The 18,166-nt window shown below is 28.8% G+C and overlaps 2 protein-coding genes across 6 annotated transcripts in view; both read left to right on the top strand.

Annotated features, from left to right (window-relative positions):
* Nucleotides 1-6,225, top strand: part of LOC119686252 (arrestin domain-containing protein 3) — a 51,919-nt gene extending 45,694 nt beyond the window's left edge. For 3 of the 5 annotated variants that reach the window (XM_038100780.1, XM_038100779.1, XM_038100781.1), the window contains 3 exons: nucleotides 2,854-3,209; nucleotides 3,537-3,993; nucleotides 6,026-6,225. In XM_038100780.1, the coding sequence (XP_037956708.1) occupies nucleotides 2,854-3,209; nucleotides 3,537-3,993; nucleotides 6,026-6,201 (989 nt within the window). In that variant the 3' untranslated portion in view covers nucleotides 6,202-6,225. Of the gene's footprint in view, nucleotides 1-2,841; nucleotides 3,210-3,536; nucleotides 3,994-6,025 lie in introns of all 5 variants that reach the window. The other 2 variants (XM_038100778.1, XM_038100777.1) reach the window with 2 other exon arrangements.
* A 2,720-nt stretch (nucleotides 6,226-8,945) lies between these two features.
* LOC119686250 (arrestin domain-containing protein 3) lies at nucleotides 8,946-13,828 on the top strand. Its single transcript, XM_038100774.1, has 4 exons — nucleotides 8,946-9,057; nucleotides 9,178-9,500; nucleotides 11,625-12,240; nucleotides 13,485-13,828. The coding sequence occupies exons 1-4, from the start codon at nucleotides 8,946-8,948 to the stop codon at nucleotides 13,808-13,810; spliced, it is 1,377 nt and encodes a 458-aa protein (XP_037956702.1). The 3' UTR covers nucleotides 13,811-13,828.
* The last annotated feature ends 4,338 nt before the right edge of the window (nucleotides 13,829-18,166 follow it).

Raw genomic sequence — 18,166 nt, 5'->3', positions numbered from 1 at the left:
AAAGTAACTTACTTATTATAAGTGTGTAAGTATGTGGTGAAATATGCATGAAATAGGCATGGAGCGCTATGAACGAAAAGGAAAATAAAAATAACAAACGCCAAACAATATTATTTTTAAGATATTATAGTTTATTAATTAAATTATTAATTTGAAATCAATAGATTTGTATGATACCAAGTTCCCTGGCAACAACTGTTGTATCTTCAAATTTAAATTGTTTTGGATTAACTGTAAATAATAATAATGATAATGAGCCAGTTACATTAACCAACAACAGTCGAAGATAAAAGCACTCAGTGTGTCTTGGATTAACTGTAAATAAGCGTTCGATTTAAATAAATTGAGACATGCATCAACTGTTGAAACTTGCTTGCGGGGCATCCATTTTTTTGTTTGAGCCCATGTGAAATAGCGTGGTACTTGTGAATAGAGTAATGTTCTTGCAAAGGCACCAAAATCATCCGTACTATTACACAATTCAAAAAATGCAGTGAGTGTAGATTTAGGTGGATTTGTACCACGATCAATCACTGTCTCGTTCGTGAAAAATACACGCTGACCTTTTTCAAGATGGACTGCTAACTGAACGAACAGCTGCTGGATCCCGTTCATGAATTAGAAAACCGAAGACACGCCAAGCAGCTTCATTGGAGCTGATGTACCGACCAATTTGGTAGAGCGTAATTTCACCGGTTTTGTTCATTGGAGGAGCATTTACATTAGTATTTTCTACTCTAAACACAGCCATATCAATGCCTTTATGGACATACTTATATATTTGATGCTCTTCACAGAACTGCAAAACTCAACATTTATATGAGCATTGTATGTCTTGCTTAGCAGAGGCGAATACGGCACCACCCGCCATTGTCCCCATTATCGGGATTTTTTCGACGATATATTGGATATCCGTCGGTATTTGTTATAGTATCATTAGTGAAATCTTTAGAAAAATTTTTAGTACATTTTCCATCTGCCATGCAAGGCGAAGACGAAGAAACGAAGTGGATGTAAATGCTCGATGTACTTGTTGGCGTAGTTACATAAAATATTAAGAAAAAAATTTTTCTTTTTCAAAAATATAAATAAAATTTATGTGAAAAAAATAAAAAAATTTTTTGTTAAAGCAATAAGGATATTTTTGCTGGATAGGGACTCCCTAATCACTTTAGCGGTATGAAAAATAGATAGTAGCCGATTCTCATACCTACTGAATAAGCATATAAAATTTGGTAAATATCGGTAAAGCCGTTTCGGAGGAGTACGGTAACTAACATTGTGACATGAAAATTTTATATATAAGACCGCAAACAGACATCGTTTGGCCTTGTGACTTATTGATGGTCTTTGCAAATGCCAATCTAATAGGAAATTGAACGCGTTTGAATTAAATTGGCTTGTCTGTGAGAATCATTGGAATTCCTGGCAATAAAACTTTTTCGTTTCGAAACTTGCCATTCAAAATGGTGCCTTCGATAATGTTTTTCATCAATTTTTTAATTACCAATCGCGTATTATTGCATAGCCGTGGTGGGTTCAAATTCCGAAGTAAAATAATCGGTGATCCAACTTTCAGTCGTAAAATGTGTGGTGGCATGCCTGGCAAATCCAGTAGGTTTAAAAACTCTGCTGGATAGTTTACAATTTCGTTGGTATCACAAACTGTATCGATCGATTTGTATGATATTAAGTCGCCTGGCAATGTCTGTTTTATCTTGAAGTTTAATTCATCAACGTCCACGTTTTTTTTTGCTGCTAATGGCTCTTTCTGCCAGCCACCCATGATTTATGTATTGTATGTGTACATCTGGAAATACGGGAATCAACGATATTGCAGAAATTAGGGGGCAGTTTTATGAATTCAGTATTTTCATAGACAACAACTTTTCATATCATAGCAAGTTTTCTTTTTCAAAAATATAAAAAAATTTATGTCAAAAAAATAAAAAAATTTTTATTAAAGGAATAAAGATATTTTTGCTGGATAGGGACACCCTAATCACTTTAGCGGTATGAAAAATAGATAGTAGCCGATTCCCAGACCTACTGAATACGCATATAAAATTTGGTAAAAATCGGTAAAGCCGTTTCGGAGGAGTACGGTAACTAACATTTTGACAATGTTAATTTTATATATAAGATATTAAAAAATAATATTTTATTTTAAAAACGATAACATATGTACCGTTTAAAATAAAAATAAAATTTTGAGAATAATTTACTTTTGTTAGGATCTATTTGTATACTTAAAATTTATTATTCAGTTTATTTAAAAAAAAAAAAGAAGAAAGAGTCCAACAAATTATTTACGGAATATAAACTAAACAATAAAAAAATCGAATATCACTAATAATGACTACTTGTCAATGCTCGAAACAGGGTTGCATGGTCAGCCAAATTTCAATTAATTAATCAAATTTTTGTTATTGTTTCTTCTTTACTATTCGAACCATTCTAGTTTCTTATTCTAGTTTCTTATATTCTGACAAAATGGCAGTATATTGTGTCTCATTGGAATGAAAGAAAATAATTGTATTTGCATTTAGGTAAAACATTTATTTCGTTCAAGATATTTCAATTAAATATCACTTCACTAATAAATAATTAATTAAATGGACTCTAAATGGACCCTACTAAAGTATTTATAAGATGCTTTTAATGAAAATAACTATTACTGGAATAAAATTATTATTAAAATAAAAATAATTATTAATCAAATTTTTGTTGTTACTTCTTTACTACTGTTCAAACTCTTCGGCACACCGAAAAATAAAATCAACCTAATGAATTATTATTTATTTTGTTGTTTACTTAATAGATTATTTATTTTATTTCCAGATATATTTATAGAACTTAAAGGTTTCATCAATGTAAAATGGAGCGAACCATCAAAACCAACAAGTGTCGAGCATAATGACAGCAATGATTGCGATAATATAATTTGTTATCAAGGAAAGCAAAATCTTCTCAAACAAATTATAAAATTCGATGAAAATATTGCCCTTAACCGCTATAGCAAATATACCAGAGACTTCGAGTTCACCATACCCAGTGAGGTACCAGCGACATGCAAACACAAATACGGCGAAATTAGTTATGAACTTAATTTGATTCTGAAACGCAAATCAAAATTTAATAAAATTTTTCATGAACGTATCGTAATCAGAAACGAAAGCGATTTGAACATGCACGGCAAATTAAATGAGGTAAGATTAAATATAAAATCATGTGTAATAACAATAAACAAATTTAATATATAAATATAGAAATAATAATATATTTATTTAAAAATTTTGTTAAAAATGTTTTTATCATAAAAAATTACACAACATAACAAATATCCACTATATGCCATTTACAAATACTGGTATGGAGTACATCATATAATTAAAATTCATTATATTATTGTCTACCAATATTAATAGCTAATTATTCATGCACTCACATATGGTAGAAGTATATATCAAACAAACAATCTGAATGAAATTATTTTTCATACCTTGTCTGTTTTTATCATTTCTATTATTTTTTAGCCAAAAACAGCTTTCGGAGATGGTCTCAGCTTTACCATACCACGCAGTGGCTACGTGCCTGGGCAAATTGTTGACTTTGAACTGAAGTTCACAAAACTTAGAATAGAAAATAGAATTATCGTAAATTTATGTGAAAAAACCACATGTAGAAGTTTAAGTCCAACAGTAAAAGTAAAAGAAAACGTTAGAGTATTGAATAGTATTACAATGGAGAAGACGGGTCTTTGTTCTCATAAATTAAATATGGGAAGAGTGTGTGTGCCGTTAACTATTTCAGTAAGCAACCAAAAATTAGATGATCTCGTACAAGTTTCTTATTATCTGGAAGCAATTGTACTGAATTCGAAAAGGATGGTATTGCAGAAATTAGTTTTACCTATAATTATTGGAACAATTCCTCTGGAATATGAAGTTAAAGAGCAGTTTAATAGTGCACACTTCTGCTATGATAACTTAGGTAAGTAAATATATACATACATGTAATTCAACTATTCGATATACATCTATAGTTGGGTACATGATATATAACTATATGTAGTATATATTAACTCACGAAACTAGTGTTTCATACATTTGAAGTCGTGTTGATATTTTTCAAGATAAAGCAGAAACAGAGTTGTGACAATAGTATTTGTTTTTAAAAATAAATTTTAAATTGCACTTAATGTAAAAAAAAATTGTTCATTATTATTAATGATTTATTAATATTTCGACACAACAGAAAATAATGACTATTGTTTATTGTAGAGTGATATTTGTTTTTCTTGCCAGCGAGCTTAAAAAAAGGAACTTCCAAAACTGTATAAATAACTAATAACATATTTAAATCAATTATTTATTCCGATTAATTATTTATAAGTAGAGATTAATATTTACATGTAAACCTTTAAAGTAACAACTGATTATCTTAATATTATTTTCTAGTATTTATTTGCCAATTTATTAATGCTAAATAACAGTTATATATTTATTTTATCTGAGGCCAATTGCTTGAAGAAATATTTAGCTTGGTTCCTATTTAATCAGCTAGACATTCGACGACGGTGGGTTAGTGAAAAACTACAAATAAAGCTTCAAACTTTCAAATGACACTAATTACATAGATTGAGCCTATGCTTAAAGTTCAAAGTACTTTTGAATATTAGAATACCCAGCTATTAGGTCATACTAGTGTTTGACATGTTGATATTCACTAAAGAGTTATTAAGATATAAAGATATAATATATACATAACATATTTTACATAAGAGTAACCACTGAAATCTTCAAATTACCCTACTTAAAGCTGAGTTCTATAACATAAGTAACCAAACCAATCCATTATATTGTGGAACTGTGGAACTACTATCCAATCTAAGTAAGTTAATTAATGTATCTCTTGCTGGTTTGCGTAAGGCAAACCTGAAGAGTTCACCTGTGTTCCTATAGTCTCTGGAACACCGCTGGTTTGCGGTGTTATTTGCAGTTAAGTTACTACAAATGCAATTTTTAAAGTTTGCATTCTTTAATTCTTTTTTATTACATTTGGAACTCTGGTCAAGTTTGTCACATGCAACACTTTCTACAGTAAAGTAAAATAAGTGTTCATATGGCCGTATTCTTGGCATATTGTGCATTGCAGTAAACCATTTTGTTTGTGGGTCTCTCCAACGGTAATTCTACGGTGGATTTAGTACTGCAAAGTAGATAAGACTTCCCTCTTTTTAAGCTTACCGGTTACAAGCAGAAATTTGGCCATAACCAATCATTGTGATACGGGATTTGTTGACTGTATTTGTTTCTGTTCCAACACTGAAAATTTCCTTGACCAAAAAATTGTGAAAAATTTTTGTTATCATAAAAATATTTTATTATATCTCTGACTTTCGGAGTCAATTTGGATTTTAGCTTTATATATATAGTCTCTGGTTAAAGTAGCACTATAGACAGTATTGTTCCCAATGAGACAATTTAGGATGTTGGATATAAGTTCTTGCAGGTAAATTGAAGACGGTTTTAACTGTTTAGGAGTGGATTGTTTGGCTTCTTTTTTGAAGAAACGCTATCTTATTGCTTTCTAAATTGTCTTTTTGAGGACCTAATTTGCTTTTTACGTTGACATAACAGTCCATGTCATTAAGATTAATAATTTATCTAAATTATCTCAATAAATATAATGAAAACTCAAAATTTAATCAAAGACACTCAATGCATTCATTTTAATAGACTTAATAGGTTGTATTAGCATTTATTACAGTTATTAAGTACTTAATGTTATGCAGTTTAAATATAATACATGTAGGTATATATAACCGCGGTGGATAAATAAATTTATCAAGAAAAGACTTTTAAAGTACCTGAAATAAAAATAATCTTTCTCCTAAAATAAATATTTAAATATTTTAAATATTTTTTAATGTTTTATAAAAATACAATAAAATATAAAACTATATATGTACTATGATAATCCTAATCTTTTTTTTTTCTTTTTTTGTTTGTATTTTAAATAGCAGCCACTATATCCGAAAGTAAGAATTTAAACAACGAGCTGGGGGAGTTGGAGATTATACCTAAGCAGTATGTTCTTGATAAGAAATGTACAAAAGATGGAGTTTCAGATGACAATATCGTAACGATATTCAGTGAATCTTCATATACAAATCGATTACTCAAGTATATAGTATAAAAACATTCAGTATTTAAAAATAAGTATATATCAAAACTATATAATTGTATTATTACTGTTATTATTTTTATCTTTTTTAAGCTTATGAAATATATATATAAATAAATATTCTAAATATAAAAACTATTCAAAACTTGTTGTGCTCTCAAATCCAAAATCCAAGAATATTGTAGAAATAGTTCTACTAACTGATTGAACAAATTTATTTTTATTCATTTATATTCAATTTTATATATTGAATATATTTGAAATATATATCAGATATCAGAATCATATCAAAGAGAATAAATAATGTATTGCAAAGTAGATTTTTTGAAACAGCATTCCCAGTAATATAACCGATCTCTTAACTTTTAACGAATGCTAATACTTTACATGATTTTTTGGTTTCATATGTTATATAGGGCTACGAGTCTATTCTCAAGGCGGATGAGTGTCCCACCAACATACAATGATATTCTAGCCAAGTTTGTTGACATGGTGTTTCAACCAGCAGTGTCTTGTTAGAAACTCGGTGTAAATTTTAATATCACCTCTAGAGTCAGATGAAGAAATCTGACAAAAGATGATATACTGTTAATATATTTTAAGTAATAAAAAGAATATTTACAAGTCACCAGTTTTAAATTAATAAATACAATGATATATCAATTATATAATAATAATCTTGTACTTACCTCGTCGTTACCATGCCATCTGCGAAATACTTAAAAGATATAGGAAAGTAATAGTTCCGAATAGAGAATATAACATAATGCCTGAAAAAAAAGATGTGTTAAACATTTTAAAATATAATTGAATAGGGTGTTATATAATGTATGTATTTAGTAGTATAGTACATTGGAGATAAAACACTCTGAGATTAAGGGGTACTCAACTATTTCTATAGTGTCTAAAAGAGTTGCTCAACTTAAAATATATTTAAATTCACTAACAATGGAAAGTCTTAAGTTATTTGAAGTTTTGCATTTTAGCCTTCTATAGTTAGTCTATAGACTATGAATTCATTTATGTCATTTTTGAAAAATGTAAATAGTACCAGTGACATAATAAAGCTTTGTTTTATGCCATATAAAGTCTTAATGATATCAAAATGGGAGTCGGAGAATGGAGTTATTTCTATCGCATTTCAGTCTGTTTAAAGATCAGACTGAATAAAACATTTAACACTATTGTGTTGCTGTATATTGATTCCAAGAATTTTAACGATTTCAGGCATTATCATTTATGGTATTGTTAAATTTCGACATATAAGCCGTTTGGGATAACCAATCTAAAGCTGCTTCAAGTTTCATTAAAAAACATATACTTTATCTTTCATTAGGTTTAATGTATGCAATAAAAGTCAAACAGTAGATGTTACTTATAAGGGAAGGTATTCTGTTAGTTTCTTATGTTTTTCCACCAATTTATAGAGCCTTTTTATAACACCGGGCATCATTAGTTTAAGCCCACAGTTCATCATTGTGAAGCTATAGCGCTATGATGCATTTTCTTATTGTCAGTGATTTTCATGTGAACATTTTTAACTCTAACACCCGATATATTGAAAACTAAGCAATAGTGACATATTTCATCATGAAAAAAGTTTTATAAAAATAATAAAATTGACTTCTATAAAATTTATTGTCAAATGGAAGTGGACAAGAAATTAGAATTGCGTCATATAATTGCAATATATATAATAAATGAATGAATGTTATGTACCAAAATATTAAATAACTGTTATTTTAACTGGAATACAAATTAACTAATCATTCAAATATACGAAAATGAATAAATATTTGCACTATTCTATGACATTAAGCAATATTTATGAATATATAAAATATTGACTTTGGGATGATAACAGCCGGTTCTGTTACCTCTTGGTTTATTTGATTTTTTTCACTAAAAAAAATATTCAAAAAATTATTATTTGTGTTGATTATATAGCTTTCTCTTAAATAATGTTTTAATCTTAACAAATCACACATCTGCTGCATTAAGACATACTCGAAATGCCATAGTGAAATGTCTTAATCTGGCCGAACTTGGGACTTCGCATAAGAAGTGTTTATTTGACCCCGGTACTTTTTACTTCCTGCAGCTTCCGTAGTTTTAGATAAACAGACTGTATAAGTTTTCGGCGTTTTACGTATACCTAATATAAAAACATTTTATATATAAAAATCGAAAAATATTTCAGCACAGAGAGAATTTTCAAGTAAATTTTTAACGAACTTTGGCTAATAATGTTGTTAAGGTTAAAATTTCAATTAAAATAAATTTTAATTGAATTCAATTTACATTGAATTTCATTTAAATTGACTAAAGCCGTAAATTAAACTTAATATAGCAGAGGACAACGCCCCATTCATTAGACGACCATAGTTGTCTAAAAATTGTATCATGTATAAATGGCAGTCATGGAAGGACGAGTAAACATGATACCACATGTGAAGCTGCCATTAAAAGACGATATAAGAAAACACTATTAGAACTTCAAAGTTCAAAACATAAGCGTAAAAGCTCAAAACAAAGGATATGCAGGATAACTGCTACACATTTGAACAGCTTCAGTATTTATGGCGCCAATTTATTGATTTGAAAATTGGGTTGAAAAAATTCTGTTTGGTATAAGAAGCATAACAAAATGGAAGCTGCGTGCGTGCAAATGATTTTGAAGAGAAAATATATTTAAGAAAATTAAATAAATTCTAAATTCTAAATAATTAATTAAGTTAACTGTAAATGTAACAAAAATGCCCACAACTTGTGAATTTCAATTAGATCGCCTTAATTTAGTGTATAATAGTGGCGAATATGTGAAAGGACGAATTTTACTTTCAACGAACAAAACGAAACGTGTTAATGGTAGGTAATGGTTGGCAAAAAGTAAACACGACTCATTTCTATTGTGTATTGAATTCTATTTAATATTGTCACTCTGAGAGGTTTCTAACTGCTTTCGGCAATTATCTTTTCTTTGTTCAGCGGTGTACGTAACATTTGAGGGTGAGGCCAAAGTGCAGTGGTCCATTAGTGGTAAAAATGAGACGAGTTATTATGGACATCAACAATATTTATACACCCGCACTAATGTACTTAGTAGTCCAGATTTTCGTGCTGGCACCCATATTTATGCCTTAACACTGCGTATCCCCGAGGACAGTCCGTCAAGTTGCAAAGGACCATTTGGCTATATTGCCTATAGTATTTCCTTAACAATTGAAAAACCTTGGAGTTTTGATGAAGTTTTTCGCAAACCCATAATTGTATTGCAGAATTTAAACTTAAACCATTCACCGGAATTTGCGGTAAGTATTACTTTTAAAATAAATTATACATAAATACGTATAGGTGTGTGTGTAAACTGTGTAAAATGGTTAGCCAAAATTTCATTAACAAAATTAAATTTCATTAATTTCATTTCATTGAAAAATGAAATATATTATAATTATATAAATATAATATAAAATTTTTTTGGAAGTCATAATACTAGGTTTTTTTTGTTAACTAATTACTAATTACTAATTATTTAAAAAAAAAATAAATAAATAAGTGGATAAATAGGTTTTGTAAACTAGATGTATTCATAAAATTTAAGATAGCTGGGGCGTGCTATCGTGCGACAGACTTTTAAATATACCAAGGATGATAATGATGATGTTAATAATGATCATTGAGATAACGATAATGATGATAGTGTTTTTATTTTTAAAATTATTTTTGAAACATTTAGTATGAAATACAGGATAGACTAAAATATTTTTTTTTTAGTGTTATATAAAGAAAATACTCGATTCAATTTTAAATAAAATTTAAACGGAGTTTATATTCGTCTAATAGCGGGAACTGAAAATGATAATACAAGCCAGAAATAATGTTGCATTAAAATGTTTTTTATTATAATCTTGTAGATAATTTCCAGACATTTATTTTTTGAATATTATTTCCTGGATACTATGTAACTATGTAGGAGTTACATAGTCCATTCATTCAGTCCAATTTTTGACTATTTTTTGCAATAAATATGGTCGTATAGCGTCAATGGTGGCATGAACATTGGCTTCCGTTGCTTCAAGAATTGGTAGGGTTTGTCAGCATAAATCACTGACTTAACATAATCCCACAAAAAGTAATCGAGAGGCAGTAAATCGGACAAATCAGTGGACCAGTGAACAGACGAACTTCTGGATATAAAGTTGTAACCAAATAGATTTTGCAATAAATCCATTGTTAAGCGCGCTTTATAACAAGTTGTGTCATCTTGTTGGAACTAAATGTCGTCAATGTATAATTGATTAATTTTTGGTAATTGTTGACAAAAATTCGGTCAAAAGGGCTCAATAGTGTTCGCCATTCACCGTAACGGCAGCTTCTTCCTCATATCGAGAGAAATAAGAACCGATGCTGCCGTCAGCGTGTTAATTGCACCAAACAGTCAATTTTAATGGATGTAATGATGATTCGTTAACGGCTTATGGATTAATACGGCAATTTTGCTTATTGGCTTTATGAGCTTTATTACTAAGCTCTAAATAAGTAAGTTTCTACAATTTGGAAACGTTGTTCTAGCGTTAAATGATTCATGATGTCTTGCCAAACCATACTTAACAGTAATGGCAACACAATTTGACATTCTCAGCTGTCAAATCATAGTTACTGATATCGATAGTTCTCATACAGCTAAGAAAACACCCGTTATATCAGTTACACAATGCTGGAATGAAATAGACATCATGATTAATTTGTTAAGCAATGTTTTTATTTTTTATATATTAAAATGTGTTTTGGTTTGAGTATATATAAAAAACACACATTTGATAATTCATATTAAACTGTTTGTATCATTCCCAATACCAATTTCTTTATAATTTGATATTATTGTCAGTAATTCCACATTTAAATACTCTCAGTTGGCCAATTAGTGTCTTATATCTAAGACTTGAATAGACATTAGTATATAAACACTAAAAACACAATTATTTTAACTTAATTTAAGCTATACATATAATATAATACATACATATAATATACTATAATTATTATAATTGTACTATAATATATAATTATAGAATATATATATTTATTACTATATATCAAAGAAATTTACTTGCGAAATATAAATAAAAATATATCACAAAGTTGATATCAATAAATAAATGACTGCGATATTCTTACTAGACATAACATCTTTATTAAAAATTTATGTGCTATATTCGTGCACTAAAATTGACTATTCATCAAACAATAATTTCTGGTTTAAACACAATTACTACTTAAATTATTTTACGAGTATAACTCGATAAAATGTTTTGAAAGATCTATAAAAATATTTAACAAATTATAACAAAAATCAATATTAAAAAAAAAACAATTATTAAAAAAAATAAACCACTTAACATAATTTTTAATGCTTCAAACATTTTTAACAACAGCTTCCGATAAGAGATGAGAGTGTCAAATATTTTTGCAATTGGCCATGCAAATCGGGTCCTATTTGTGTTCAACTTATACTGCCATATTCTGGTTTTGTTCCCATGCAAGAGATACCATTTTTCGTAGAAATTGACAATCAATCGCCACATTACGACATAATCAGTGTGGAGGCAAAATTAAAGCAACATTTTGTCTTTTTGGCACACAAACCATTAAAAAGAAATTTCCATACAAGAACATTGGTCAGGAGTCAATACAGTGAAAGCACCCTACGTCTAACGAAACGACTATATGAGGGCAAAATATGTGTACCCTCCGATACACCAAGGTCAACGTTAAACTTGAACTTCATCGTCTTTTTGCATTACACATTGCAAGTGAGGCTAAAAACTGGCTGTTGCCATTACGATGCAGATTTATCGGTGCCAGTAGTAATTGGCACGGAGCCATTGCAACTGCTGGCAGAAAATGAGTCGGTCACTACTCAGCCTACCAGCCGAGCACAAAGGCGTGCCTTGTTAGCATTACGCGAAACCGGCGAAATTGTGGACAATGGAAATATAACAGATGAGGATGAGCATATTGATGATCATCCGCCTTCTTATGATAGTTGTTGTAAGTATTTTGTATTTAAATGAGCTTTATTCTATATATTTTTATTTTATTTACACTAAATAAATTTAAATTAATTGGAACTAAATTGGAAATAAATTATTTTATTCTTTATATCAGAAGATTATGCCATATATTTTTTATAATACCACATGCTTTTAATAGTATGTGATTTTATTAAGAAAAGCCTTCCAATCTTTCTCATTTCCCTTCGCTAATGATTTATTACAAATACTCATGTAGGCGAAAAAGTTGCTAATAATATTTTAACTATTTTTTTGCAAAAGTTTGTTTATTCAAAATAAAAACACAACCAATAATAAACTATTGCTGGGTGAGTAACAGAAAACTCTTCATAAAAATATAGAAAGATTTTTCTGAAATCTTATACTAAGCTCAACAGTTCAATTATAATATGTATCAGGAATAAAATTTCGGAATTATGTCCTTTTTTTGTTTCTCTAAGTGGAAAGCATTGAAAACCACCGTGTGAGACTTAGACCCAAAAAAAAAATACCTTTGGGAATATATTATAGAAAGAATCACAGTACTTAGACCATGAAGATTCATTGTACTGTGGAACTCATTCCGATAATTACAACAACTTCTTATTGACATTTCTAATCAATTTCCTTAAAGAGCTGATTTAAGACCTTCTTATGATGTCAGACTATGGTATTTCAAGTCTGAATCATAAGGGGTCAATACAGAAGCATATTATATGCTCGGCAGTGTTGTCATCTTTCAAACAAAGTGGACTTAAGCTGTTGACAGCAAGGTTAAGACAAAAGAACACACACGTAGTGTGTTCAGTGATCGCATCAATTAGTGTTCAACAATTCTTGTAACATAAAGCCATAAGGAACCTTTCCACTGATTTCAGGTAGAATCGTTTGGTGTGCCTACAGCCATCAATAATTACTGTTTAATATTTCACTCAGATTGTCTCCAACCGTCTGTATCTAGTCTCACAAAAGATTTAGGCAGATAGTGTAGGACGAGGAACCCATTGAAGCGTGAAATCGATGGTTAAATTAACTTAAATTTCAAAAAATTATCATTTCTTTATTTAGATATTAGTTTCACATATAAAATATGTGTCTTAATTCTGAGTATCGTCATTTCTCTACAATTAATAGTGTTTAATTTAATTTTAATTTTAAATAATTTAATGCTCTTACATTTAACATATTTCTCAAATTAGTTGTGTTGAACTACATTAATTAAAAAAAATTTTTTCTTTATAGTACCACCCTCTTTTAGTTATGCCACACTTGGCAGTCAACAGACCTTAGAGTCCAGTATACCATCATTGCCACAAGAGACCAAACCTAATCAGCGAACACGCATTAATATGCCAAAATTTCCAGACTATAATACTTTTACCTCTGCACCGCAATCGGCTAACCGATCTGTTGATTCGGTGTACGATACACACTTATATAATTCCTCGACATCTTTGCCGGCTGAAGCGCGCACTGATAGTACCGGTAGAAGTTTAGATACCTTCGGTTCAAATTGTGGCATTTTAAATGAAACCGACGAAAGTGTTGTAGAAACGGAAGATATGTAAAATTAATTAGCTGTTCTATTATGCTCTGTCCAATTATTATACGTAATAAATTATTTACTTTTATAAGAGTTATGTTTATATTATAATATTTATATAATTATAATAATATTATTACTATTAATTATTATTATTACTATTAAAATAAATAACTTATACTAACATTGAATTATAAAAATAAATTTTCATATAATATTTAACTTAAAACGAGTTGTGGCATGAATGTTTTCATTTATTATTAGTTAATATATGTATATTAGTAAATATTATTAATATAAAACATATATAAATACGAGTATATATATTGTATTATTGTATTATGAATAAAATTAATGTATTTTTAACTTAATGTACACAATTATAAAACTTTATATTAAATAGTTAGTCAAGAATACGTTCGTAAATTATTACCATTTGTATACTATAATATTTATTATATCGTTTTTAAATTAAATAGTTTTGTTCGAAAATAAAATTATTAATTAAGTTACAATTAAGAATGCTTAAAAATCTAAAACAAATCTTATGTTTCTTCTTAGTATGAAAAATATCAGTTTGTAGAATTGAAGACATTTTCTTGATTCAATTAATTATTAATTATAAAAAAAAAAAATTAACTGATTATTAAATTGAAATTCTTATTCGTAACTTTTTTAATATGTACAATAATTTCTTTTTGATCTATATGAACTTATGTTCAAAGAGTCTGTACATAAGAAATCTGAGAAGATTTAATGTTACTTAATTAAAAATATACTGAAGAAAGTGTTTATGAAGACAATAGGCTACCTTACATCAATAAAGTTCCCCCTTGGTTCTATATTCCGATGTTGTTCCCTTTTAACCACTTAGTTCAGTTTAAAGCTTTAAATATTATCTTAACTTCGATCCCTTCGATCACACAGGAAATATTAGGAAATATATAATCTCATTTAATTGAAATATTAATGAAGTTACTTTTATGGCAAAAATATCACTATGTAGTTTAATCGAAATAGTGATATAGATACTTTAATTTATTTTCGTAATAGTTATGAATAAAAAACTTAAATACTTGTAAACGTGATTAGGAAAGATTAATCGATAGAAAGAAAGAATAATCTATAGATATTTAAAAGCCACATAAATTTCTTATATATCTAAAAACGTAATATTCATCTTTGTAATACAAATAACTTTGCTGGTGTATCAGGCCAACCTTGTTCATTCTTATATTGATAGATAGCTCTCTGAAACGAGTTCTTTCATAAAATAATCTAACTTTGCTCAATAGTATCATCACTTTCTTCTCCATTGTCTCAAATCCTTTCGCATGGATAGGATGCATCACGTTTTAATATTTCATATCTTATGTTTTACAGGCACCTCTATAATTACGTTTTTTCGCTGCATGTAGATTACTTATTTCATGTGGTTTTATTTCTTAATAAATCTGAATATTCTCTTCATATATATCTTCTCTTCTATATTTTCTTACATCTCATATCTTATATACCATAAGATATACCTTCTTACATCTTCTTTATATTTTATTTCAGCACACAGTCTTACCTACAACAAGTCCACTAATCTATACAACAGTTATAATAATCTATATACTATGCCACTTGATCACAGTAATAATAATCATAATAATAAACAGTTAAATAATCTATATACTATGCCACTTGATTACAGTAATCAAATCAACTTGTGGGTGCATTTATAATATCAGGTCTTGAACCAGTTCCTTCAACTTCTTCATCAAACTTTTCACAACATTCAATGCAGTCTGTGAATTTGTGCTACTAGCCCTTTCATCAAGGGTTTTAAATTTTTTCTCAACTTTCTATAGGACCAGATCCATATTGCAGCATTTATGACTACACAATAATGTAGTGTACTGCATAGTCGTCTGAATGCATTTCTTCGAACAATTCCAATAGGATATTTAGCCAAGTACTCAGCATGTAATCCTTACTACTCTCAACATTTAATCGTATTTAATTTTGAAAATATGCCTTTATATCTTTACTTAAAATATATTTTAACTGAAGCATTCTGAAAGAAACTCTTTTCCCTTCTGTTTAATCTTCTTTCATATTAGCAATACTTCGATTCAATACATAGACATATATATATCTATATGTCTATTTTATTTATTTATTTTTTTCATATTTTTATTTTCGCATTTAGGAAATAAATTTTATCTGAATCACAAATGCCTTCTAAATTTATTTATTATCTGTAAGAACCTTAAATCAATTTTGTTAAATATTGTATAATTGCTTGCACTTCAACCACACCAAATAGACTTTCTTCACTCTCGTGATGGAATAAATAATTTCACCAATTTCATAGTTGTTTTCTCAGATCCACGTTTTGCAAATCCGCTGTTTAAATGTTGTCATCTTTTTTTATGTTTATAATTTTGTTTAGTCTCATTTCTCTCCCACATATATTCAATCCACTGGTTGAGCTGCACGAATTCGTTCCCTCCAATACGATTGTCTGCTTCGAACCATCGACAATAAGCGATTAACATGATTAACTTCAATAGACATACTATGAAGCTGTCGGTTGAGTTCACGACTACTGATATAATCGTCCCTTTCACTTTGCGTAAATACTGTCAAACATCTTTCCGATTCTTTCATACAAGATTTTATACCCTTTTTAACTAGTCGCTTTTTAGCAATGATGCGTGTAGTTAAGATGTGGACATAGATATTATCGCCATGTACAGCTGCCTCAAGATTATCGTAATCTTGCAAAATACTGTCGAGGCACTGATGAATGCCAGAGAAGTTCTCTACCATATCACGAAGAAACGAAATAGTTTCTTGCAACAGATTGCTCGCCATATTATACTTGTATGATTTGGAATATTGAAGTCAAAATATTTACAAAACAATTTTGATACCAAATATATTAATGCTATTTTAAAAATATGTATTTAATGTTTTGTTATATTAGCTACTAAGTTAATTTTAAATGATTGATATTGAATTTAAAAATGTCTATTTTAAATTTACATTTATCAATAATTTTTAAAGTACATTTAACATACACTCGTATGTGTTTCCTCTCTCTAATGGCGCTAGCAGGTCATTTATGGAAGATATTGAGACCGCAAAATACGTGTTCGAATCAATGCTCAGCATTCTTTCACAATTGGGTATGAAAGAACAAAATCTTAGATGGGCATCATAATTGTATTCAATGAAGGAATAAGATGAAATAAAATAGATCAATACTACAAAAGTCGAGTTTATTGATCCAAAAAGAAATACTCCGATTCTTAATGGAATCACAACGCGTCTCTAGAGGGCTGTAAAAAATCCATCAAATTAATTATGAACATTATTTAAATTATTTAATATGGACGCAATGAGGTTTAAATAAAAGGTCGTTAGGAGAAGTATGAATTCATACAAAAACAACGGCTTTAAATGGCCCAATTTTAAAGTGATATCGGATTTTTATTAATTTAGGATTGTACTTTTTATAAGATTCTGTGCTTTTAACTATTTTTATCATTTGATGTAAAATTGACAAAATAATAGTCGATTTTGTACCAGAAAAGATTTACTGTAGATACACGAATATGGGTTCTTGATAACTTTTAGTTAAATTGATATATAGAAATATTATATGTTTTACTGTATACTTTAGCAGAAATGTTTCTTTTGAACAAATACACTTGTTCTACTCTTTACTCTAAATGAAGAATTTTTAATTTAGTAAGATAATAAGAATTAAAAATATTAGATAACATAAACACTAGCTAAACTTCTAAACATAACACTAGATCAAATCAAATTGATGAACTTGATTGAAAATGTAGCGCTTGAGTATATAATTTTTATTTTTTTCAATTTTATTGGAATCGATTATTTTAAGATCACAACCTAATCTAGGCCTTTTCTTTTGTAAGCATATTACAAAAGAACAACTGCTTATTTAGAAAATAACATATGAAGCAACAACACTGCTGGCTTATTTAGTCCAACCTTACCGCTTAACTAATAAGCAGCTCAAAACATTTGGTTGCCAACACTAATAATTCATCTATTGTGAATAACTTTTGGAAGTATCTACGAAATTTCCAGTTAACTGTCTACGGATGATTTCGTTAATTATTTGTATTTCGTGTGGTCATTGTTCGTAACAAATACGTTATTTTTTCTATTTATTATTTTACTGTTAAAAGGCATGAAAAATTATATTTTATTTACAATCATGTAAAAACAAATATTCTAACCAATAATTGCAAAGAATTATTATTCATTTTCGAAATTTCAACTTTGAATTTTATTACGTGTTTTACACATAAAAGCCTAACAAAATCGCCATTTTGTACAGAATTATCATCGAAAG

The sequence above is a fragment of the Teleopsis dalmanni genome, chromosome 2 (genome assembly GCF_002237135.1).
Source record: "Teleopsis dalmanni isolate 2A chromosome 2, ASM223713v2, whole genome shotgun sequence".
NCBI lineage: Eukaryota > Metazoa > Arthropoda > Insecta > Diptera > Diopsidae > Teleopsis > Teleopsis dalmanni.
Note: the sequence above shows the minus strand (reverse complement) of the source record. Positions and strands in the feature narration are given on the sequence as shown.